This window comes from Lutjanus erythropterus, chromosome 23 (assembly GCF_056507025.1).
Source record: "Lutjanus erythropterus isolate fLutEry1 chromosome 23, fLutEry1.hap2, whole genome shotgun sequence".
Taxonomy (NCBI): Eukaryota; Metazoa; Chordata; class Actinopteri; order Lutjaniformes; family Lutjanidae; genus Lutjanus; species Lutjanus erythropterus.
This window is the reverse complement of record NC_139339.1, coordinates 13,680,532-13,707,849: the sequence shown is the minus strand read 5'-3', so window position 1 is coordinate 13,707,849 and position 27,318 is coordinate 13,680,532. Positions and strand designations below refer to the sequence as shown.

Here is a 27,318-nt window from a genome sequence, read left to right as displayed (position 1 = left end):
GTGTACAGACATGTTTCAGCTGTACTCCGACAAGATTGGACAGTAAAACGCATGTTAAGTTTATTATAGTCTTAAAGGGATAGTTCAGATTTTTTGATGTGGGGTTGTATGGGGCACTTAGTCATAGTCAGTATATTGCCTACAGTAGATGATGGCCGGCGCAGTTTGGAGAAGTAGAGAGGAGTACCAGCACAGAAGCTAAGCATTGTACTGCTGTGAACAGGGTCAGCAATAGGGCTACACAATTACCACAATATTATTCAATTTGGCCAAGTACCAATACTCAAATTGCAGAACCAAAACCAAGTTTTTTGAAAAAGGAAAAATGTGTGAGAAAATAATACTTCAGAAGGAAAAGACAGCTAGTCATAGTTGCACAATACTGCAAATGAATTCCTGCAGTTGGACTATTTCTTTGTTTTTGTTTTTTTCTAATTTTGAAGTCAGGTCATGGATGGCTAATATTGATCTATCTATGAACATAGCAGTTATTGTGGTTGCTTGCTCTCCCCTGCAGTTAGTTTGTCAATAGAGTGGTATGTCAAAATCACGGTTATTGCGACAGCCCTATTTAAGCCACCCCCAAAAAAAATCAAGATCGTTTTTTAATTGCATGCTTTATTTAGAATATTTTTAACACTTAAGCTTGCCATCAGATATTCTTTAACCCTTATATTTCTCTGTCTTGCTCAACCAGACTCCAGTGCTGCAATCAGTCATTTTACCTTGCAGATCATAGGAGTTGCTGATCTACTGCTGCCTTGATCTGTTAAGTTAATTTGAGCACGTCATATAACCCTACTTAAAAAAATCTAAATCCAAAGATCAGTGCAAGGTTTTTGTTTTCTACACAGTGCCATCAATATTTTTACTTCATTATGTAATAAAGACTAAATCCGTACAAGGAATTGAAAGCGGGTGGTTACTTGTGGGTAAAGAGGGACAAATTTAAGTGGAAAATTCACTCACATAAACCACACTCACACATGTATTGGGTATCTGAAGAAGTCCCTTTGCTGTCCATCTCTGTTATAAAGCAGTGCTGCACAACCCATGACTCCTGTGTTTCCTCTATCATCTGTCTGCTTGAACAGAAAGCAACAAGCCCACTCATGAATTCGAGCCTGAAAATGCATTTCCACTACCAAACCTCTCTGGCTTCATCAGTTTCATTTCTTCATTCACAGCCCAGAGCTCCCGCCTCTATCAAACCTGGGTGAAGTGATTTAACCTTGCGTGCGGTAATACCGTGTACTCTATTGAATTTTTGAAAATGAGGCAAATCAGTTCGGCGATGACCTCTTTGTAGATCCACTGCGACTGGTCAGACGTGTCTCGATTTAGGACACATGTTATCTGAGGACTGAATGGAGCCAGGTGGCAGGCAGTATAGAGAAAACGGAGTCAGAGCTGCGGGATTCACAAAGGAGACTTCATTAAAGATAGAACAAGCATCAAGGGAGTGTGTATGTGTGTGTGGGAGTGCAGGTTGGCTCCGCACACCAGCACACACTGGACTGGAAATTTCATTATTTTGTGTTCAGGACATATTGTATGTGCTCAAGTAATGGAGTATGTACTTGACGCTCAGTATGTTCCAGCCTCTGCGCCAGATTACACTCGTTAATGTGTATGTGAGTGTACGTCTAGATGTCTTATTGATTGTGTGCCAGGCCAAGACGAGTTTTAAAAAGTCTGTCCAGAGAGCTCCATATGGAGCATTGATGTTGGAGAGTGCGGTCAAGAGGGGGGAGAGAAGGAGGGAAGGAAAATGAAGGGAGGGAGACGGGACGAGGAGGCCTTTTCTTTGGCTTTTCTGCCTCTGTCATTAAGCTCTCCCATGTCAAAGACAGATGGAGCTGGTGCCCTGTGTGTGTATGTGTGTATATTTGTGTATGGAGGCACATGCAAGTGCAGACTGATGTGACCCACCCAACTCTACACACACACACACACACACTCAAAAACGCACACACCATTGAGCTGCCCTGCCCTTGATTCTGCCTCCAGCGGGGCGTCTCAGGGCAGCTACTAGACCTCTGCCATCTGCAGTCAGTCAGCCTTGAGGGTCGGACAGCTCATCAGTAGTCCGTTAACTCAGTCGACTAAGTTCTCTCTGTTTCTGTTCCTGCCTGCTCATGCAACATTAAACGCTTATTTCTTATAAAAGATCATTTTAAAGGCCTTTTTGCGATTCCAATCACACCATCCTTCATGTCTTTTTGTTTCATCTTGCCCTTCTCTCGTTGCAGCTTTTTGGCTGGCGAGCAGAGTGGATCAATGTGAGGGAAATGTTGAAAGTAGAAACTCTTAATATACACTTACATGCCATGTTTGACTCATTTTCAGTCTGTGGTTTGCCACACCCACCTCAAAACGAGGAAATGTTACTTCACATTAGGAAGAAGGGCCAAGCAAGGTCATGTGTGACAATAGTGAAGATGGATTTAACGTCCAGTTTTACCACAGTGCAGTTTGAAAATATAAACTCATATCCAGTACAGTCTAGGAATATAAGATGATACTGATACATTTGTGCATCGTGGCATTACATTTTGTGATACTGTATTAATTCTCAAAACACTGTATCCTGATATTGTGGTTAGGGTTATGACGATAACCACATTATTGCAACGCTGTGGTTGAGCTCATTATAGTCATTGACGCAAATTTTATGTAAAAGGGCCAATCTCATGTTGAGACAAGTGCGTTGATCTAGTAATACACCTAAGGATCAGTGCTGTCACACACAAGTTACGTACACAGTCCCTCATTGGTCAACAGACTCAACCCAAGGCATTTTGGGATTGCCTGTGAGGAGCTTACAACAACAACAACAACAACAACAACAACAACAACTACAGCTGTTTTCAAGACAAAATGGATAAATAACCACAGAAGGCACTGGGTATTGGATTTATCCTTACAGATTTATTTTACCACATCTCCAAAAAACCTCACTGCTGCTCAAGGCTGGATTACAAAGCTTTTGATAGGGATAAGACAATGTAAAGGTCCAACAGTAGTGATTAGAATTAGGTTCCTGGCCCCTTTCACTTTTCCAGCAGTTGGGAAATAATAGACGAGACTTTTCTTGGTCTTAAGAAGTTGCAGCTTTTTTTAACTGATTCACTGTAACCTGTACTGTTCATTTACTGCCAGACTGACAACTTATTTCTAAGTTTCTACTCTGCTATGAGCAGCACAAGCAGTCTGTCGCTTGCTCTCCTTAACTTACGCCCTGCACACACTTGTGCACTGTCCTATTCCTTAAAGGAGCTATGCTACGCTTATGAAAGTATGCTTCAATAAAATTCAACCTTGACCTCAAATTCCAAGATGGCTGCTATATGCATTAACAGGAGTGTAAGCTGTTTATTTGCACCTCTGTCTTGTTTCTCATTAAATCAGTGGTACAACCAGCAACTTTCCAACTTCTCGCTGTGGACATGTTGCTATTGTCTTTGCATGCATGTGCAAAATATCACGTAATTTGTTGTCATCAAGCACAAAAAAGTTGCTTTGTGACTTATATGTATACTTGTCTGACTTCTAACCTCCCAGGTAAATGGAACAGCCCTATAAAACAGATAACATGTAAACAGTACACTGCACAAGAGAGATTCAAGGCAGTTTCCTTTTGGCATATCCGTGCATTAGGAAAGCTGCTATGACTGTCATATCCATCTAGCTTTTGTAAATTCTGTAAGAAACTCAACATTCATATTGGTGTTTAATAAATCCTCCGTCTTTGCATCCTTATTGTCTTCCTTTCCTCATTTATGGTTGTGGACACTCCATAACTCTATAGCACATTTGTAGTGAGTCTGCCCTCACCACTCCTAGCTGGCTGCTGCGCTTGTTGGCATGAACAGTGGCACATGCCAGGCAGCAGTGCCAAGCACAGAGCGCGCCTCCAGCTCAAGCCATGTCTCTGTGTTGTCTTGATCACTGTCTCAGATACTTTCTGCCCACTCCTCTTTCCTCCACCCTCTCTTTGAAACACTTGCTCGGGGTTGACTTAGGATACGAGTTTAGTGCCCAAACTTGGCCGCCTTCACTGCGACAGTTTTTTCTCAATGATTAAATACGTGCTTGAAGGATGTGTGCGTAATACCCTCACTGCAGGCCACACACAGCATGGCACAGTGCTGCTGAGGAAGTGAGCGTATGCGTTGAAGGAAAAGCCTGGTGTTTATGCTTGGTGTGTGTTATAACTACATAACAGTGTGTGTTGGGGCTGTGACATCAGTATGCAGGTATTTTTTCAATAATCCGCCAGGACAAAATGTAGCCAGCGGGATCGAATTTCCAAATTTCTCTCACTTAGTCCCCTCCAGTCCACACAAACACATTCACTTGCTTGGTGAGACATGTTATTTCCACCCATCTTTCTCTGTCCGGTCTTGAAAGGTTTGAGAACACGTCATCCACAGGTAATTCTAACAAGGAGCACAGTGTCTCAATCTCAGCCTGTTCTTGTCTTTCAAATAGTGCTGTTTTTTTGGCAGAGCTTCGCTAAGTAAAGCTCGCAGGCATGAGTCTTCAGAAGTCTTTTATAAGCCAGATAACAAGTTAGCCTGGAAACTCCAGCCCATGAATTTGCTTTACTTATTGTGTCTGAAGAATATCAATAAGCTTGTTGACAGGTGTTAGTGTATGTGGGCTGTACAAAAGGTGAATGTGAGCTCCCTCCTTCTCTCACACAGCAATGTGAATGCCTCCTGCAGCTGAGTGGATGAATGCACCACTTGCTAGGCTGCTAGCTAAGTTGATAAAAAATAATCTACGTAGCTGCAGATTCATGCTTCATTTTTTGAAAGATACTAGAATCTTTAAAGGATTGTTTTTGAGTACTGAGAAGCAATGTCACCTGAATTCTTGTACTGTAGTATGCAGATCAGGCCAGCACACTTTATCCCCATTAACACCTGATATTAACATGTCGATTCTCCTCTTGGTCTGTCTTCCAAATCTCTGTTTTTTGATGTACAAGTTAAAAATAAGGATGGATAATATTGGAATTTTGCCAATTTGTTGAAATTTTCCAGTTTATATTGGGCAATACTGATGTATGCACATGCAAAACCACTGCTATCAGCTTTTTTTTTTCACTGCCTCAGTGTTTCTTGCTATTTTTCACAAATTTGTTGTAAGGATCAGGATGATGGCTCTTAAGATTGGCAATTGAAGTTGTTGTGTTGAAAGAATGTAATTTGGCTTCTCCTTGCATGGCCGATGTTTAGCAGCCCTTGCATCCATCTCAGGAACTTCAGTAAACCCCCACATTGCATGCTTGCATTGCAGAGACCATTGTCTGCAGATACAGATGTGTGGCAATATTGTTTTGCATCCCTAGTCAAAATTTTTAAAATTTGTCTGATTTGTTGTCTTTCATTACATACTTTCAAAGCTGCAGTCAATCATTAGGTAGCAAATAACCTTAAACCATTTTCTAATAAGTTTTCTACAAAAAAACAAATTCCTCCTTGTTTCTTGAGACTTACCGCCTACGCTATATTTAAGGCTGGGTATGGGTACTAAATTCCTTTAAGCTATTGACCAAAATAACCCAGTTCTGAGTTGAATTGAAACTTCTCCAGTAAAGCAATGAGTTAAAGTACTGTCTTTAGGTATTGGTATCATTTAAAGAGCACTGGTATTGGTATAAGTGTAAAAATCTTTTAAACAACACCCAGCTCTTGTAATATTGCATTTTATCTTGATCACCTTTGGTTCAGCTGTATTATGTCAATGTCACAACCACTGATAATACAGTCATAGACAGACTGCTCAACAAATGTTCAAAAGACAGTGAATGAATTTGCCTGAGAAAGTACTATAAGTAACCTCTGTGTATAAGCTCCTTGTTTTCAGCTATGGTCGGAGCAGGGTTCATATATATTTGGTGTCACTTAGATGGCCCATGGCTGTTGAGGCCGGTGGAAGCTGTGAGGGAGCATGGTGTTGATAATGAGGTGTACAGCCACTCCGAGGAGTTGTGATATCTGCTATCAGCCCTCAGGCAGGGAAACCAGACACCTTTTTATAGGCCTAATCCCTCTTCCCTTCCCTCCTCTCTCCCTCACACTGCTGTTTGTGTGTACTTTCCTGGAGCTCTGTGCGTGTGTAAAGTGTGTATATGTGTAAATCCATATATGCAGTCAGATGAGGTCTCATATTCACACAGGGCCTGTGTCAGAGTGCACTCAACCCACCCTGGTGTGCAAGTGTGACAGATGTGTGAAAAATGGTTTAATTAGGTGCAGACTGAAGCTGACACTCAACAAATCCAGCACATTTTATATCAAGATGTTATCTCTTACATTTTAAGCAAAATTGATACAAGATATATGCTTTGTTATGATAAAGTAATTACAGAGGTATTTGTATTTTATTGCTAAAATAACTTGTATTTTTCAATTACTGTTGTAGTATCCATAAGGCTGCCCCATGAAAGTCAAAGATTTGAATCAGTTGGAGTGTTTTTTTCCCCAGTTAATATGCATTATAATAACAGTTTAAAACAGGTAGAACCTTTGACAGGGTTAATATTAGAGATGCACAGATTTCAATTTTCTTGCCCGTTTCCAATTTCCGATTGTTTTTTTTAAGGGTCTGACCTGCCGATTCCGATTTGCAGTCTCTCTAAGAACTATAATTGACAGCATTCACAAACATTCTCACAACTTTTGTTGTAAAAATTAAATTGGATGTTCAAAATAAAACACTGACTATTAAATACTCATTAAATACTCATTTCACAATTTCTCCAAGGTCCTCCAGGCTACAGCCAGACCTTATTATATTTTTATGTTAAGATTATGAATAGGGGAACATGATCTCACGAGATCGTGGAATATTGTGGGATTTCGCGGGACGTGATTTTACGTTCTCTCATGTGAAGCAGAGTGCCTTGAGAAAAACAGACGCAGAAGTTAAATGAGTCTGGTTGAGAAAATGTTTTAGGAGACACATCAACATAGGTTGTTTATTTTTCAGCCAGAACAGGAGGTGAGATTTTAACTGTCCCTCTGTGAACAGCAGTCTGCTGCTGGCTAACATAAGCCTGAAGTTCACGGCTGTTCTGCGACATAGTTAGCTGCCCTGTCTTGTTGTTGACTGTCTGTCTTCTCTTTATTCTGTTCTTGGAATCTGTCGCTAACACCAACTTCATGCAAGCATGTGTCTGAGTGTGTGTAGCTGTGATCAGCGGTGTGGTGGGTGTGATATCACGGTTAGTTTGTCTGCTGCGCGCATGATGTGACCATCGTGCAGAACACGTGTGACAATGACAGGCACAGAATCGGATATGTGACACTGACCGGCTGGTCTCCGGTCAGGGCCGGTCACACTGAAAACTGGCCGGTTCTGGTCTCTGGACGGTCAATCGGTGCATCCCTAGTTAACATTTCAATTATGGGAGGAATGAATATAAATATATTTTTGTAGTAGCTGTTGCACTTATTAAAAAACCTTTGTGACAACATGTGCTGGTGGTTGACTGAGGGGTGACAAGAGAGGTTGGTAAACATGTTTCAGCTCTTGTTTTTTTTAGCCATGCCATTGAACACAACAACAGCATGATGGGCTGCAAACTTTACAAACCAAGTCTCTAAATCACCACAAACGACAATGCTAGTTTTGATTGAAGCGGAGAAGAGTGATAGAAACATAGCATAGTTGACACACTGTCAGCCACTTTATCTTAGCACACCAGGCAGCATGCAGGGAAGATAATGCTTGCTTGTACTTGTTTTGGCTCAGATAATTATTGTAAGTGTCTGACAACATCATGGAAAGGATCGCTGCACTACATTACATACATACATTTTTTTAACCAGAAACAGCTGTTTAAGTGCTCTCGCCAAACTAACTAGACTCCTTTTGCAAAACTGTAAATTTTAAAATCATCATTGTCAGCTTCACTCAAACAAAAACAAAAATAAAAACAAAATAGAACTCACCCAAAATGTCTTGGTTTATCCTTCCACTGTTCCCACAATCACCCACTCTGGTTTGGTCAAAATAAACCCTTAGTCCACATTATGAAGGAGTGTGGAGGCTGTGTTTCAGGTGATTGTGGACAGTGGCTGCTGCAGCCCAGTAGCTCCTCGGTGCACTTGGACTTTATAACTCAACTATAGGAGGACGCACACTTTTCTGAACTGTGTGAATATCTGATGTGTTCATATCACTGATGACAAAGAAAGAAAATGTGAGTTGTACAGTTAAAACATACTCATGAGGGCTGATTTAGGATGGAAAAAAGAACAAATTGTCTAATGTTTGTATTGAACAGCCAAATCTGATTAGACTGAAAAAATTCTGAGTAAGGTACAGCCCTAAGTAATTGGTTCCCTCCATTAAAAATAAATATATCAAGTCTCCACTCTCCTTAATTTCTATCCCAAAATACACCCAGTTGTTATTTTCTGAGTCAGATAAAATGGAAAAAAACTAACATCAGCTGTGTTTAATTGCAGACCCGTCTTTGTAGTTGTCTAATCTGTTTCAGGCCACATCCTCATGCATGAACACACACAGCCTGCCAGTTGACCTCAGAGGTCACACCCTAACCCTTGACCTTGAGCATATGAATGATGGCGTCTGGCGTCTGTGGGTTGTGTTTTAGTCCCCCGGGAAGCACAAAGTCTACAAACGATAGATGTGTGTGTTTCTCCTTTTGTTTGTCCATCTGAAATGTAGACAAAACATTAAAGTGCTCAGCCAAATGTGTCATCTACTATCAGTTTCACAATGATTAAGCAATGCTGTCAGCATTTTTTTGGAAATGATTGAATATTTGGAGGAAAATCGTCTTATGTTGTTGAATTTACATATGAGTGGATTCCAGTGAGGGCCTTACTGTTCTGGTATTACTCTTCGGAGAAAATGTCAAGTTTTTGATTCTTGTCAACTCAGTGTGATGTATAGATTGTCATCTAGCTCTTATCAGCATTTCCTCTAATCTATCAAATGTTTTTGTGATTCAATAAGTGGATACTGTTGCTGTTTAGGCACAAGTAGAGAATTTCGCAAACAGGTTGACAGTATTACTAACACCCAGGCTGTTCAGTAGAAGTCACACATTCTTGAGCAACGGAGAAAAGCCCAGTCACTGCACATCACTTTTGATAAGAGCACGCAGCAGTACATTTAAATGTCATCTGTGGTCCATGTTAATTAGTTTCCACTGTTGTCTATCAATCTCACCTTGAAGAACAATCATATTAATCCACTTCACACATTTTTTATGCTCATATATCTGGTGAAATTGAGGTTAAAGCATGCAACAGGATATCTAGATATGTATCAACTGATGCTGCAGCCAGAGGAGGAGCCTCTGTGCCTTTCTGTCAACTGTGCCTCTAAAAATGGCAACATGGCCTGTAGTTTCTATGGTTAAGATGTCAGTGGTGTTAAAGTGTCTCAGTTTCCTCATTTCCTGTGTCACGTTTCCAGGTTCTCATAAAGAGGAGGGTTTTGTATAGTGTTAAGTGTGTTCTTGGATAGATAAGTTGAAGTATTTATGCTCCTCTGTCATGATGTTCCAGCACCAGCATCAGCCAACTCTATGGATTTGTCAGATTTCCAGTTGTAGGTGGCATGTACCTCCTCAGAAATATGAAAACTTCAAATTCTGGGGGTTATGGGGCATATGACAAGAAGAAATGTGATCGATCATTTATTTTGTGCTTGTAGTTAATGGTGTAACGATTTAATGAACAACAATCCAATATCATGGATGCAGAGTGAAAATATCAATCATCATCTTTAAGATGCACCTTTATTCTGTGTAACCATTTCCTTCCAAGCGCACGCCCTTCCTAAACATTCAAACAGTGCCAGCGCCTGGCAGATAATGGCAAGCAGCCAAGAAAAAGATGATGAGGACACTTGTCTCAGTCCTCTAACTTGTTGCTATAACAGTACTGCAATATTTGCTGCTCTGTTTCATCAATGTAAGGCTAAAAAATGTGCATACAGGCTGAAATTAAACTGTTTCTCTCAGGAGATGCAATGATTTAAACCAGCAGAGAGTATGAAAAAAACTGTTAAAAGAAGAAATGTCTTGCTAGCTGCTAGGTTAATTTATACAATATAAATGCCCTGCCATAGGCTTAAGCAATGGCGACTATGAAAACTTTTTATAAAGTCTGTTTTTTTAGGAGTCGAAGGAGTGGATTTTTTAAAGGAGAGGTAGTGTGTACATTACAATGACAGCACTCTGTGAGCAACATAGAGGCAAGACAAGGTAAAACCAAAGCATAAGGATTGAAAAACAAGTGCAACTGAAGTAAAGTAAGTGACAAGCAAAAAGGGAAAATTAAATAGCTTGCATATTTTAAATAATAAATATTAAATCTAAGAAATGGACAAAACAAAATAAAGCAAAACAGAAGCTAGCAGTGTCTGTTAAGTCATGTTTTATGTGCTGTAGTGAAGTAAATTTAAAGTAATATTCACTGCACTTAACAACCTGCATATTTGCTCATATTCCAGCACCACTGATGATTAAGCGACTTTGATAACTTCATGAGTCACAAACCATGGCAACAACCCAGCTGTGTGCATCCGTTTTTAATGTTTCTTGGAAACAGTCTGTTGTAATTTGTTATGTTTCTGTATTTGGTTGTGCTTTGGGTATTTACAGCAAATTTCCTGTAAAACAATTATTAGTAATAAAACAAAGCAAATAATATACAGTAAAATATTGGTAATGAAATGGCAGAATATTGCTTCTTAACCTGATAAAATTTATCTAGTCATTATGTTGCATCCCTACTATACATGTGTTACCACAGAAAAGTTTGTGAGACAGAAAACTTAACTTTTCCCCTGTTTGATTTATTAGAGATGTATCAGATACATGCCTGAGTAACAGAGCAAAAACTGTACGCGTGTTTGTGCACTTTTGCATAAGTGCATGTATCTTTTCAGAAGTCTGGCACATAGTGTTGAGGACATGTCAGGGTGTGTATTTTGGTCTCTTCTGAGCCTTCGGGTGTTGATGCATGTTTTTTCCTCAGCACTGTTTGGACTGTCAGTCACAGCTGTCAAACACATCCCCATATGAACGGCAGGCTGGGTTCACACTCTCTCAATCAACCCCCCGTTGCGTGTGCATGTGTTGACGTGTGTTAACGCGTGTTTGTGTGTTAGCATGTGGAGGTGGGTGGTCGATGTTCTATTCATAGCAACTGCCATCCCTCTCTGTCATCAATACCTCATATGTCATCCTACCTGTCAAAGAGCGATGAGAAAGCCCCCGTGTTTTCCCTCTATGCTCCATCCAGAGGTTAATATTATTCTATTACCGCTTATTCAATGTATCGGTACACTGACAATGTATTTACATTGAAAATTCAACCAGAAGAAACTTCTGAAAAGCGATTCAACAATGAATTCTACAACTTAAAGCTACGTTTAGTGGTAAATTGTTTTTATCATGTGCATTCATAAGATATCAGTAATGTAAGGTTATCAAATTAATAATTTTGAACCAGGACCTTCAGAGTTTGGATAAAATAGCTTGTGAAAAATACAATGTGCCAAAATTAGAAGGCTCAAGATGTTTCAATTTTTAAGATACATATTTAATCAAAATTGCATATCTTCTGCAGCATCTCTTGCACCAGAAATTCATGAAGTTCTACATGCATTTTCAAGTTGTAGTATAATTGTGTCCAGAACTTAAATTTAAAGAGAATTTAAAGCAACACGGTCCACCTAACTGTATTTCCTAAACCTTCACACGAGAGTATAAACCTCTCAGTTTAAAAATTGTTTTTTATTTAGAACATTACAAGCAACCAGGTGGCTAAACAACACTATAATAGAATATAGAATTGTACAGTTTTGGAGAAATCCAGACAAGCTGAGATTCTAAATTATATTCATACATGCACACACACACACTTGGCCAAATGCAAAATCTCCAGGCTAATGCCTCTTGGAGATAACCTTGATCTGATTGAAACAAGCAGCTGTCTGCTTGTTTATGTTTTTGAAATGTCTGGTTGTGTTGAAAGGTTGTGATATTTCAGTCTAAAAAAGTGCAGTGTGCAGGTCAATAAAGTCCATTGCCAGCTCTGTGATTATTGTAAAGTAAAATCTTTACCTGCACAGTAATTGTGGTTGTCATATTGCTGGCCACTATTAAAATGTGTAACCACCAGCCAAAACCTTCAGATCAAATAAAGATATATGTCTTTGAAAAGCAGAATGTTTATCAATACTGTTAAACTGAAGATAACATTTTTATTCTTGTTTCACTTAAAGTACTCCCGTCTGATCTCTAGATGACTGGATATCTGCCTCTTGCTATCAGCCAGCTTCTGGTCCAGCTTTGACAAATAATTATTTTCTTGTGAGAGATGATGCTCACGATGACGTGTGTGAGTGTGGTTGCTCTGTGAAAGAGGCCTGAGGGGAGGGTTTGGTATGGAGTTTCACTCTGTGTCTTAGAGTCATATCTGCTGTTGGTTAGAGGTATTGGGTTTTAATAAGCTACCACAAAAATATGGTCTGTCACCCTCTGGCTGCTCTTGTGTTTAGCTTCATACAAATTAAAGTGTCAAAGTGTCAGTCTCTGCATATTTGTTTGCATCTGTGTGTGAACTCCAAAGCAGGCGAAATTATAGAAACTGTACAAATCCCAGTTCTGTTTAAAGTTTAAATGTTTTGTAAAACAAATAAAATCAGAACACAATGATTTTTGACCTATATTCAATTGAATACAGTACAAAGACAAGACTCATTTTGAATTTGATGCCTGCAACACATTTCAAAAAAATCAGGACAGGAGCATGTTTACCACTGTGTTGTTACATCACCTTTTCTTTTAGTAACACCCAGGAAGCATTTGGGAACTGAGGACAAAATTGTTGAAGTTTTGAAAGTGAAATTCTTTACTAGTCTTGCTTGATATAGGCTATAACTTCAGTTTCTTTTGTCATATTTTGCGCTTCACACATTTTTAATGGGAGACAGGTCTGGACTGCAGGCAGGTCAGTCTAGTACCTGAACTCTTTTATGATCAAACCATGCTGTTGCATCATGTACAGAATATGTCTTGGCATTGTCTGGCTGAAATAAGCATGGATGTCTCTGAAAAAGATCGTCTGGATGGCACCATATGTCGCTCCAAAACCTACATGTACCTCTCCTTCAAACGGTTATGTGGGTTTTTAATGCAGTTATGGATTTTCGGCCTTGCCGTTTACATGCAAGGAATTGTCAGGATTCTGTGAATCTTAATGATATCGTGGATTGTAGAAGGCGAGGGTTTTGTGTTCAGAAACATTCCTCAACTGTTGGACTATTTGCTCACACAGTTTTTCACAAAGTGGTGAAACTCGTACCATCCATGCTTGTGAATGGCCGAGTCTTTCGAGGGCGCTCCTTTCATACCCAATCATGATAGAATAACCTGTTACCAACTGATGTTTCCACAACCTCTCCCAGTCTTTTGCTGCTGCTGTCGGAACTTCTTTTGAGCATGTTGCAGGCATCAAATGAGTGTGTATTTGCAAAAAAAACCCCAAAAGTTTATCAGTTCAAACATTAAATATCTTGTCTTTGTACTTCAAGTCAAAAACCAATTCATTGCATTCTGTTTTATTTTATGACTTACACAGAGTCCCAAGCTTTTGGAATTGGATTTATGTTTTAGGCAGGTATTAAAGGCAGAATTAATATAAAGTCAGTGTTTGTTATATGCTAACATTGTCTTGGGAATTGATAATAAATCCAATCATATTTTTGGACTGGTATGCAGATGTAAAAGCCTCCTGAATGACAATATTCAGTTACAGTCGTAACATTTTGATGCCCATATACTTCCAATAACATTACAAGCATTTTATTTTTCCCGCAGAATATTGTTTTTGGCAGGATGGAGGAGCTTTTATCAATTTTCCCATGGCTCTCAGGCTACAGTTTTGTTCCAAACAGCACAGAGAACAATTTGGTCGGTGAACACAATCCATCACTGTAAAAGAGAAGCTGACACTCTTGCTTTGCAAAGTTGCATCAGAATGGAAATCTCAGGCTGTAAACTTTTATATCATGAAGGATGTTCCCGTCACTGTCTCAGATTAATGTGTGCATTCAGGCAAGCAAACAGGTGACATGACAGGAGTGAGTGTCTGTTAACTTCCACGTTCTACTTCTCTGATTTTTCTGTGCCTAAAAACTTTCAGCCAATAGTGATTGCTCGCCGTAGTTCGGTTTGGACCCTCATTCTGTCAGTCACGAGCCAGTCAAGCCAACACATGAGGCAAAGCAGGGTGCTTCTGCCAGCCGCAGTCCATCAAATTAAATGGTAAAGAAAGACAGTCACAGTTTAAAATCTTTTCTTGTTACATTTAGTCTGCTTTTGCTTTGAGAGGACAACAGAAAATTTGAGTGATATAAAACATGTTCTTGTAAGCATTAAGTTGTCATGTAGTTAAACATTTATCATCTGTAAAGGGAAAAAAAAGAGTCAAAGTTGTCTCACTGAGAACTCACAAACGTCCATGTATAAATAAGAGTATGACTGTCTGGGTCCATAATTAACTTTATGTCAATCAAAGAAATGCGATCAAAATAATTAATGATACGTCACTTGTTGCCCCCAATAAGCAGAGGCAATGCAGAACAAAACATAGTTGATCAACTTAATTTCCCCAACCTGACAAAGGCAGCTAACCTCATGTATTTTTAGATATTTTTTTTTTAATAGTTAAAAATAAAAGAAGACAATAGCATATAGAAACATTTATAGTGTTTATTTGTTGAATACCTCCTATTTCTGAGGCAGTGTCAGAGTCTGGGTTTGTATGGGTGCTGGAAACCAGTGAAAACACAATTGGAATTTGGAGAGAGTGCTTGAAACTGTAATTGCATTACTTTAATAATAAATCGCCACCTGACTGAATAGTTTGCTTTTTAGGTAAAGAAATAAAATAAGTCTGATATTGGCTCAGTAGGTGACATATTTAGAAACATTAAACTTTGTGTTTTCCTTTAATTGTCATCCTTCTGTTGTACACAACCACAAAACACTCTGCAGTACTTCAATATAATACTGTTTTCTCAGAGAGTTTACCTTTTTTAAAAAATATACGATTTGGTTCCGGTTCTGTGATTTGGATTCTGCCCTGTGTCGTATTGTGATTTCAATAATATTGCGAGTAATTGTGCAGCCCTATTATCTATTACTCTGTGTTTACCTACCTAATCAATTTATTGTTTTGTTTATAAAATGTCAGGAAATCATGAAAAAATAAACCTTGTTTTGTTTGATCAACAGTCCCAAAACGAAGAGATATTCTGGTTAATTATCATAAATGATGAACAAACCATCAACATCTCATATTTTAGAAGCTGTTACCAGCAAAGGTGTGGCATTGTTGCTTGAAAAATGACTTAAAAATCAGTTGATTGAAGGACTAATTGTTGTAGCTCTATTTGAAACCTGAATTGTTAACCAAGTCGTTCTTGATAATCTTAAATTTTTGTGACTGTCTGGTGTAAGTGATATCTCAGCTTTCCATATTCTGGCTCAGTTGGGGGTTTACACTATGAGGATGTTTAAAAAGTGCAAACATTTGTCCTGCCTTGATATATACCAAACCTTATGTCTTCAAAGATTTTGCCTCAAAACAACTCAAGCCCCAAGTGCTCGCATTTTGGATAGATTGACATAACACAACAGCCTCTATCAGCACACCTCTGTAAGCCAACAGTGACATCACTCTCAGTTCCCAGTAAAAGCCCGGAGTCAGGACATCCTCCTCCACTGCTCACATCTACTGTAAATGGAACAACAGTTTGTCTCATCTCATCCCACTTCGCTGGCCTTGGCACACTTCCTCATGTGTAACCATGCCAGGGTAAGCTACCAGCACTTTAATGGGCCTATCAGGTTCCTAATAGGATGTTGCGAAAGTAAAAAAGGGCCCATTTCAGGGTTCATAAACAGACCTGGAAGGGATAAGACAAGTATGGGAAATGAGTTTGGTAGTTTACAAGTCGTGAAAAGCGAAGAGACTCAGCAGAGTTTTGGATCAGTGCACACACACTGCTTTTTCTTTAACAACTAAAATGCTGTATCCTGTGGTGCTGATATGAGTGCTTTGAGGTTCTGTACAGGACCATAGCCTTGGACTTTTGCAAGCTGTGTTTTAAATACCGAGAGCTGTACCTGGCGGCTTAATCAGCATTATGTGAAATCTTTTGGCAAGGACTTTAATGCAAGAGATGTTTTATATGTTAAAGTCCCATACTCCAGCTTTAACAAAACTAGCAACATACTCCACTGGTGTTGTTGAAGTTTAACCTGTTAAATACACACACTGATCTTTTGAAATGATTGGTTCCCCATATTCTTTTTTTGGCTGAGTGTAGTGGCAGAAGTGCAACCAGCAACAGTTTCATATCATGAAATAAATTTGTAATCGTGCAGTTGTAGGCAATGTTGAATTGAGAACTTTCCACTTGTTTTGTGTTATGCTTCAGGGTCAAAGAATAACGTTTTCAAAGCTAGGAGCTGGAAGCTGCAGGGGTCAGATGACCAATTTTGTTTTCTCAAGATTTTTTCCACCACGGCAAAAAAATCACAATGACTCATAGCTACTTACTAGCTAGCTAGCTTGAGTTTAGTGGAGCAGACAGCTCTACAGATTTGTGTAACTGTGAATTCATGACATTTCATAAAGGCAAATCATTCCAAGTTCCACTGGATGGTGCATCTGAGATCAGTGCTTGCATAAAGTAAGAAACACAAGAAAATAGATAAAGATATCATTTATTTTTTATATAATTTGCCCAATCAGACAACTGCATGAAACCCAAACTCGGGACTCAAACTCTTTAGTTGCCCTGGGTAAACTGGCAAATGTTCACGTCAAAACATGGAAGGCACAGTAATGTTGCCTACAAAGTTGTTTTTTTTTTCTTATGCTTTTTCGAGCTCTGGCCTCATTTAGCTATTTGAACTTTCTGGCCCGACATAACTGTTTACTAGCCCTGGGCCATTGGGCAAACTTTACACCTTTTTCTCAGCAGCCATTTTGACGTGAAATAGTAAACGCGTGTTACCAATGATACTAATAAAGACTCTGTTCTGAAGTGACTTGAATTGAGAGAACAAGAAGACTTGTGGACTCTCATGGACTCTTGAGGGGATTGACAAGCCACAATTGGTCAAAAAGAGTCCTTGAAGTCCATAAGTCCATCTTCAGTATCACATTGATCACATTGAAACAAATATGAAATAAAACTACATATATATTCTATATTCTGATGTCACCATGTCTGTATCTCTACCCATTGAAATGGAGAAATGAGACCTCTGTGTCCTGTTGTAGTGAATCCTCTCCTGTTGCTTGATTTGTCACCACTGCAGTTTGGCCGCAGTGTTTGTCACCCTTGCTGTATCCTGCGGAATTAGTGATAGTAAGCAGGAGGTGAGGAGGAGGAGAAGGGAAGAGAGAGTAGTGATAACGGATGGAGAGAGCAAAGCAGACCTCCTCGTCTAACAGAGCTTCCTTTTCCTCCATTGAACTCCAGCCTCATTTGAGAGAGAGTTTATACGTATGTGTTACAGGCAAAGAAATAGTAGTTGGCTGCAGTTGGTGCTGCAGCACACGACACGGCATCATTTGCAAAGGAAAAAGAAGAGACCAATTTTTGGTGTAAGCACTTATTTAATTACTACTTGTGTTGCAGTTTTACAGAATTGTAGCCCTGACTGCTGCAAAAAATGTAATTAAAATGAGGGGAAAAAATTATAGAACAAAAATAGGCCACGTGAATGAATCAAGTGTACCTTGAAAAACTGTAAAAACAATTTGAAAGTTTTACAGCATGATCTAGGAATACATAAGCTTTTATGGACTCTGTGCCTTTGTGTTTGCCTTCAGGCTTTGGATCAATTTGTCATCGAATAATGAGCTTTTGTGCCACTCTTTGTGCAACTGACAATCGAAATAAGTTAGACTTACACGTCAATTAAGTTATAATTCTGCATTTGAACTTTCTTGAACTTTGCCATCATGCATGCCATTTCAGAGAGTCAAAGTCAAACCTTCAGAAAGTGCAGATGCAACAGTCAGCATGCCTTTCTTTTCTCTTTGCAACTCTACCTTTTGTGGTTTCCTGTGTTTGGTATTCTTTGTCTTGTTGGTGTTTGTGTCTTGAGCAAGTGTGTTGAAGCGAGCTCATGTAGGTGATATGAAACGGTGATTTTTCACAGAGCTTGCAAAACCAACTCTTTAACACATCTGACCGCCTCCGTATCTCTTTTTACACCTCGTTTCTTCACAGTAAAACCTGCTTTTCTATCCACAATAGTTTCATATAACATCATTAAAGTACCTGAAGATGGTAGAGAGTTTGGAGATGTGAATTTTGATACATGTGCTCTGTATAAAGGTCACAAAATACATCCCCAACTTGAAGACACTGTGTAAGACATACATATAAATAGAATGCAATGATTTGCAAATACTTGTCAACTGGTAGTCAATTTAATACAGCATTAAGAAAACATATTTAATGTTCAAACTAATAAACTTTTCTTCATTCTTTTCTGAATTTGATGCATACAACACATTTCAAAAAGATAGGACAGGGGCATCAAATGACTGGGGAAGTTTTGAAAAGCTCAGAAAACACCTGTTTGGAGCATTTAAAAAGGTAAATGGTTGAACTGGTGACAGGTGATAGTATCATGATTGGGTATTTAAGTGCCATCCTTGAAAGGCTCAGTCGTTCACAAACATGGATGAGGCAAGGTTCAACACTTTGTGAAAAAAACTGTGTGGGCAAATAGTCCAGCAGTTTCAAAACAATCTTTCTCAACACAAGGAAGTCCAGACCTGCCCCCAATTGGAAAATGTGTGGTGCATGCACAAAATACGACAGACCCTGGAATGTTGAGCACCTGAAGTCCTGTATCAAGCAAGACTGGGAAAGAATTTCACTTTCAAAATTTCAAAACAATTTGTGTCCTCAGTTCCCAAATGCTTACTGAGAAAAGGTGATGTAACACAGTGGTAAACATACCCGTCCTAACTTTTTTGGAACATAGAGCAGGCATCATATTCAAAATGAGGGTATATTTGCGAAAAAAAAAAAAAAAAAAAACGACGACAGAAAGTTAATCAATTTGAGCATTAAATATCTTGTCCTTGTACTGTATTCAGTTGAATACAGGTTGAAGAGTTTTTGCAAATAATTGCTGGAAAATAATTGTTGGAATTAGGTTTTTTTTTAATGATAGACGTTTCAAAATGTAAAAAATAGCAAGTACATGCTACATTGACTGCTTTGTGTTTCTTGCGCCCTTTCTCCCCTATTTCACCTTCCTTTTTTCTCTGTATATTCATGTCTGAGTCCACACACTTCCATCTCTGCGTTGATCCCATTCTCCCTCTTTCCACAACACACCATCCGCTTCTTCTTCTTGCCTCGCCTTTAATCTCACCCTACACTTTCCCCGCAGTATCCTCTCCTTCATCACTCCCTGCTCGCAGTGGAAGGGGTGAGGTTTCGAGGGGGGAGTAGGAGGAGGGAGAGGAGAAGCCGTCTGGAATCCATTAGCCAGTTGAGGCATCAGTGTTTCGCTGTGGGAACCTTATTGATTGCCCTCCTTTATAATTATTCCACCTCCACTCCCTCCTTCTGGCTCTTGCACCAATCATGCTTTCAGTTTCTCTCACTTTCTCTCTGCCCTTTATCCCCTCTTTGCCTCTTTTCCCTTGCCTTTTTTTTGTTGTTGCTATTTTCATCCCCTCTATTTGTGTTTGCGTGCTTCTTTTTTCAATTTCACACTGTGCCTGCGTGCCAAAACCCCTAACTGACACACAATCTGTGTGTTTATTGATGACATGTAAAACGTATTGACATACTTAACAGCAGCATGCAGTGCTACCACATCCTATACAAGGAGAAAATCTGACTTATTCAGACTCTGTCCCTTTTGAAGACACATGAACACACACACATAACCCTCTACAGAGTCACCTCCATGTGCTGCCTTTATCCAGTATACATCCTCTTTATGCCAGTAATGTGTCTTAAGATGCATGTTACTGTGGGGCCTTGGTGGGGCCTGGTGCAGATTGTGTCTTTGTTGTTGTTTCTGCAGCAAGCGGTTGATTGAACACTGTTAAGAGGACTTTCCCCCCAGTAAGTTTGTAACAAGCTCTGGTAATAAAAACATATTTAGATTATGTAAATGAGCATGTTTGATAGGGGTGGGAATCTTTGAGAACCTCAGTTTGATTTAGAGATACAATTTTTTTCTTTCTTTTTTTTGAAAAAACAGTCAATCGATCTGTTGTTTCTAACTTGTAAAATGTGAGGATTTGATGCTCTTCATCACACATGATGATAAACGATTTAGATTTGATTCTTGATTCATTAATAGAAAATGGGGCCTCATTTTCTGGTGCTTACTCCACTGCTTTGTGTACCAAAAAAAAGTTCATTTCCGAACCATTCGCTCACATTTTTATCTCACAAATGAAACATAGCTGGCAGTGAAGCTAAATTATCTTGATGTGAAGCGAGAAAAGCAAAAGACTGATAGCCTCAGTACGTGGGGTGCACGCTATACCAGCTGAGCTACAGGGGCACTCCCATAAGTATGTTTTAATTAGTATATAATCACCTGAAAATGAGATTAGCTATGTTTTTATTTCCAGAGAATGAGCAGCTTATATCTACAGATGGTACAGGTCCTCTTCCATGAAGACTGCCATGTTGCACTGACATTTTTCTACAGTAGCCCAGAAAGGACAAACCAGTTGGTTGCAATCTGCAAGCTCATTGCTAGATGCCACTTCTGCAACTACCAATTATTTTCATTGATTGAATTTTCTTGATTGATCAATCAGTTTTTTTTTCGATCTATAAAATGCCAGAAAATGTTGAAAAATGTCAGTAAGTGTTTACCAAAACTCAAGATGATGTCCTCTCAAATGTCTTGTTTTGTCCACAACACAAAGATGTTCAGTTTGCTGTCACAAAGAAGTAGGGAAAAAAGAAAACATTTGCATTTAAGAAGCTGAAATAAGAGAATTTTGACTTGATTTTCTCTAATTACTTGAACCGATTATCAAAATTGACAGTTAATTTAATCATTCTTATCCGTTGCAGCTATATTAGATTCCACTGAAATCCCACATACTGGTCCTTTTAAAGTCTTTTGTGTGTATGAGAATAATGTAATCATGATGTAATTCACTGGCCAACAACAACAGTGACAGCAACCCTTACTGTTCTGAAGAAAGGACAGAAGTGAAACAGACTATGGACTGAACAATTTTTTATACCCCTGGATGTTTGATTTCAGCTACAGTATTTACAGAAGCAAACAATATGGGATGATCTTAGAGCCCTGGGTTCTCATTTGTGCTCGCTATATGGAAGCTGCTGGCTGTAGGCATGTCAATAACTGACTCTCCCAAAGCTTTCCAGGTGGAACTCACACTTGTGAATCCAGCCTCTGCATGTGCCAAGACATAGACTGTAATTTGACTGTATGAGACTAATAAGACTGTAATTATTTGGCTCATAGCGCATACTAAACCCAGGGCCTTGGAATGAATGACAGTACATGACAAACTCATGTGGTGTGAACACCTGCAGGTGAAAGAAACCCTGTAGAAAGAAGGTTTATTTTTCTACTCCACTCTTAAGACTTTCACTCTTTTGTTCCTGTCAGTTATTCGAGCTCAAGCACTGGGCCTCCAATTGGTTTTTAATATAGTTTTTTTGTCTTACAATTTCTACTTTAGCTAATTTGCATGTTAATGAAACAAGGAAATTAAGTGGTTTAAAATTCAATTATGTTCTGAGGGAGAAACAGAAGCAAAAACCTGTTTAAATCCGTTAAATAAATTATTATATGCAGTGATGCATTACAGAAAGTTTTTTCCTATCTTGCATGCTGTGTTACAAGTGCTTTTGGTCCTGCTTTTCTTACTCTTTTTTTTGTGCCTTTTGCATAGTGCGTTGAACTGCTATTACTCAGTGAAATGTTCAAAGAGCGCGAAACGTGTCGTGCCGCTTGTAACAGGTCATACACGTCACTGCTTTACCAACACAACAAAGAAGCTGACCAGAAAATAGTCATCCCCAGCTGTGATATGTCACAAGTTTACAGCCTATGTGGTATTAGTGGTGGTTTCCTTTTTACATGCAATCTATGACTTAGACTTTTCTGATATGACTCAATCACACTTAGCTCATTTATCAAGCTTAGAGCACGCTTCCATTCCATTATCTGAATTTTCCTTAAATGCCTGTGTGGTCAAATGATTTTGAAAGGTCTTGAATTGATTTGATTATTATGTTTACAATATTCTTAATGTGGAACATACCATGGAAGATGTTAAACTCTTTTTCGAGTTTAACATCTTCCACGGTTTCAACAACTTGAGTTTAAGACTTTTTAAATAACATCCAGAATTAAGTATGTAGAAATGCTTGAAAAGTTAAATTAGCTGTTGTGCTTGTGTCATCCTCCCAGTTCTGGGATGAGGTGACGTGGATAACCCCTTACCTTTTCTTTAGATTTTTAAAAAGCATCTGGGGTCTGATTTTTTGCCCTGCAGCATTTCAAACACTTTGACTGTCAGATAGGCTCATTTAGATACTTAGCGGAAAGTTAAACTGCGTTTCCTGTGTGTATCATGTGGGATGGGTGTACACCGTGGACAGCCAGCAGAGTGCATTTAGAAAAACAGACGAATTGCTAGTTTCTGAAATATCTTTTTGGGCTGGAGAAAAAACATCTGCCATCTGCTAATACTTTACCAAAAATTTTAAATGATTTGTCATGTAGCCTATTTGCCCTTCACATAATTGTGTGCTGCTGGTAATGTTGAATGAGTTTAACTTGTTTTTGTCTTTTTTTTTTTTTTTTTTTTTAAAGGAGAATTAGGAGAAAAAAATGATGTTCAGTCGTCTGTGTTTAATAATCACATACAAATTTATCAGTCTTCTTGTTAAAGTTAGATTTTTATACAATAATAATGATAATGACAATAACAATAATACATTATTTATATAGCACTTATATAACACACAAAGCCAGTGTTACAAAGTGCTTTACCAATGAAATACACAGCAATGCATGGGTAAACACTATTATAATAATAAAAATAAATGATTTTACAACCTGCTGTCCAATTTGAAAGCACTATGATGCGATAAAATGAGTGCAGCAGTACCTCCATATCTTTAAGAATACAGACACATTTACCCTGTTGTAGGCCAGCAGTATCTCGTTTTCATGCTGCATGTTGCCTCGGACCAAGTGAAATGTGCCCTCAGCTATTCTGCACCATTGAACTGGAAGCAGCGTCAGGAAATTATCAAGTCAGATGCCCATGTTTTGTTTTTACAATTCAGATAAGATTCACACATGAAGACTGAAAACTGTTGTTGCTGTTATCAGTCTGTTACATATTTATTAGTGTTCTACATTTAATGGATTTAGGGCCACATCGTCGAACGATGAGGTCCGCATCACCACATGTTAGACATTTAAAAACCTCAATAATCAAGATAAGTATGCCTAGTCATTGTCTAAGGTGTCCACTCCTTGCTGTTCAGTTTCATGTGATGTTTGCCATTTAGAAATTGTAGGTTATTCTGCATTTATTTTGTTCTGTAATATGATAGGAATAATAACAATGATGATTAATGAAATCTGAAGCAAGAGGGGTTTCTTTCTGATGATGCACAACCTGTTCTGACATGCCACAGACAGGAATTAGTTAGAATAAAGTTCAGTGTCTGTACTCCTGCTTTTACCTGCCTGCTGCCATGAAAACACAAAAAATACACAACACGTCCTGTCATTTGCCTTTGTTTGAGCACTACACACTGTCAAGGCCACAGTGACAAGTGTGTGTGTGTCTGTGTGTGTGTGTGTGTGTGTGTGTGTCTGTGTGAAAGGGGGTGCACCATTCCATAATGCAGTGTTTACTCTGTATGTGTTTGTGGTTGATAGCCAGCCCACTCATGTTTTCTTCTCACTTTGTGTCTTTGCAGGAAGTTTGGGGAGCGCCCTCAGCCACAGCGCCTAACAAGGTGAGTGTACACAGACACGCACGCACACGCATGCACACGCACACGCACACGCACACGCACACACACACAAACAACATGTTCTTCCCTTGAGACCTTGTTTTGTTGTCATCATGGTATTTGTATGTGCACTTGTGTGTAGACTATGCACATTCTTGTGAGTGTAGTAATTCAAGAACAGACACATATTTTTTTTAGAATCTTTTACAAGCAGCTTAATATTAAAATATTAGGTTCATATTGAGTGTTAATTGAAAATAGAGGAACAAACTTAAAATTGACATTGTGAATCAAAAACATCAATTATGTGATTCATGTAGATCTGATGAGTGTTTGCTGATGAATAGGGAGTAATCAAAGTTGTTTGAGTTGTCAAAAAAAGCAATGGGTCTGGGGGATCGGTTTCTTCTTTCGGTAAGAATCTCCTAGAGTGGCATTATAATCGCCTTAATTAATAGTGATGATTACAGCAAGCTTGGGATGGTTCATTAGCCTGATAAGGTTGCGTTGTTTTGATTTAGAAAACACTAGCCATTAGGTCACTTCATGCATGCAGTGCCACAGACGGTAGCATCACAGACACAACAGCGCTGGTCACAGCCACACACACTCAGACATATGCTTGCGTGAAGTCAGATTCGAAGAACCGGATAAAGAGAAGACAGGGAATCTACAAGGAGAAGACACAACTGAGCAGCTTTCTTCTTTCTAGCTCTATAGGCTAATGTTAGCCAGCAGCATAGCACTGTTCACTGACAGTTAAAATCTCACCTCCAGTTCTGGCTGAAGAATAAACAACCTTTGTTGATGCGTCTCTGCAAACATTTTCTCATCCAGACTTGTTTAACTTCTCCTTCTGTTTTTCTTACTGCAAAGTTTTACTACAGCAAACTGTTGCACTGTGTCAGTCTGCTTCCACGAGATCATGTGAAATCACATTTCCTGCAAGATCTCATGAGATCGTGCTCCACCATGGTACATAACCTTAATGTAAGGTATTTAATAGTCAGTGTTTTATTATGAACATCAAATTGAATTTTACATTAAGGAAAAGTTACAAAAATGTTTGTGTATTCTGACAGTGAAAGACTGACAGTCGGAATCAGCCAAAAATGAGAATCAGCAGCTCAGGCCTAAAAAATCGGAATTGGAATCAACCAAGAAAAGTCTTGTATGACACTACTGACGTTAGGGCCGGGGGGCTACTCATTTTATATTACTTACCTTGTAATTTTTCAAATGACTTTATATTACTTTTCCAGTAATATCAGATTAGTTTAGGGGTGAGGTTTGCCTATATCCTCATGCAAAAATTGACAGTAAATCCACATTTTAAAGCTGATATTGCATGTCCCCATACCCCAATGGGGGTATGCATCTTTGTCACCTTTTTCACCCCTGATGAGTTTGCACCCTTGTGAAAAGACATTCATGTCAACTGTAAGTGCCCATCGCTTTCACCAGCAGAATTTGGATCATGATTTTTCCATCTGTGCTCAATGTGCTGTAAAATGTTATAAACAAAACGGCAAAGAACTTTGTGTGATGGATGATGATCGGAAAAAAGGTGTTTTTCTTTTCATACCAATTAGAAATGTTACGATTTCTGATAGGATTTATGCAACACATCAAAATAGATGCCCTAATCAGAAAACAAACAAATGCATAAAATTTGCCATTAGCCAACTAGTCATTGTTTGGGCTCGGAGGAGCTGGTGATGATTTCCAAAAGTGGTGATTAAGTTAGAAATGCCTCTCTCGTGACCACAGAATAAATAGTGCAGATTGGCTGCATGTTGTTGCCACAACAACAATAACAACAACAGAATGTTACATTGCCAGTGCAACATTTTTGCATGTGCTGTCTTACTATGTACTGCTGGCCTGATCGTACATACTTCCACTGTTGGACAGCTGTTATCTGTTGAACCCTGCTGTATTACATCATTTCTGCTCTGCTATTGATTGTTTATTAGTTGGATCTTCACTCCAAAGTCCTCCGGGAGATGTTTTAATGTGCTTTTGTTGAAATGTTTCACAGTTGTCTGTCGAGAAACAAACCAGAAAAGTGATAATTCACCTTTTGCCAGGACTTGCTGTCTAAACTTGCACTCTGTGTGCACTGCACTGAGCACTGCATTCAGCTCAGCTTTGACTCCCAGCGCTGCAAGTTTTTGATTATTCTGCTCCTCTCATGTTTGTTCCAAGTCATTTGGAGCAACATTTGGGTGAACACACATAACGTTGATGGATGTTGTGGTTTGCTTCTGGAGATGTGTGTGTGTGTGTGTGTGTTGCAGGGTAAAAGTGCGTGTGTGCATGCACTTGTTTGCTTGCTTTGTTACTGGGAGTGGGCATGGTTTTGCCTGCGTGTTTGTGTGTGTGTGTGCTCGTCTTTTGCGCGTGGCGCTCAGCAGGGAAAATGAGGGGTTGCGTATTGCCTGGAACAGCCGAGCATGGTTTTGGAAAAAGGGGCCCCAGCACCTTTTTGATGTGTCCCCCTCTTCATTCATGTGCTGCCAGTCCGCTGGCTCGCGCTGGCCCCTCCATTTGTCTGATGGTTTTGATGGCCAGAAATATGACGGACACAAAACACTCTGTACCCAGCAGCCTTTAGTATGTGTGTGTGTGTCTGTGTGTGTATATCACGGTGTTGTGTCCTTTGTGTTTGTCTCTTTGTATCTGGCTCAGTGTCCTCATGTCTCACACCCACTTGTCCCCCTCCTCACAGCAACAGCAGACCCATGATTTTCTGTCAGGCAGCAGCACAAACAGCTAAAACTGTGCACCGTCCTGCAGGGGCTTTTTAGGGCAGCTAAAGCTCTCCGGGTCCTGCAGGGCCGCCCTGTCAGGAAGGCTACTCGACTGGAAATACAATACATGACACACACACACACACACACACACACACATCTTAGATTCAGACAGACACACACACAAACAGAGACAACACATGAACATACAAGCTGGATAAGCTGCCGCCGCTCCTTCAAGGGTTTATTCTCCCAAACAACAGCTCTGCTGAATCCATCGCCTCACATGTAAACGCTCAGTAGAAACCAACCGCCTCTTAGTTATCTACCTTTTTGTCAAAAACACATAAATTCAGACTAAAATAAAACCCTGATGACTACTAATTTAACTGTTGGTTGGTCTGGAATCGGACACTCCTTTTCTTTTGCTTTTTTTTTTTCATCTTATTGAGTGATAACGTGTGAGGTT

The 27,318-nt window shown here is 39.3% G+C and overlaps 1 protein-coding gene across 1 annotated transcript in view; it reads left to right on the top strand.

The window, feature by feature from the left end:
• Nucleotides 1–27,318, top strand: part of rbpjb (recombination signal binding protein for immunoglobulin kappa J region b) — a 68,767-nt gene that overhangs the window by 16,567 nt on the left and 24,882 nt on the right. Inside the window, exon 2 of the mRNA XM_084713156.1 lies at nt 24,061–24,099. Coding sequence (XP_084569282.1) covers nt 24,061–24,099 — 39 coding nt within the window. The remainder of the gene's footprint in view (nt 1–24,060; nt 24,100–27,318) is intronic.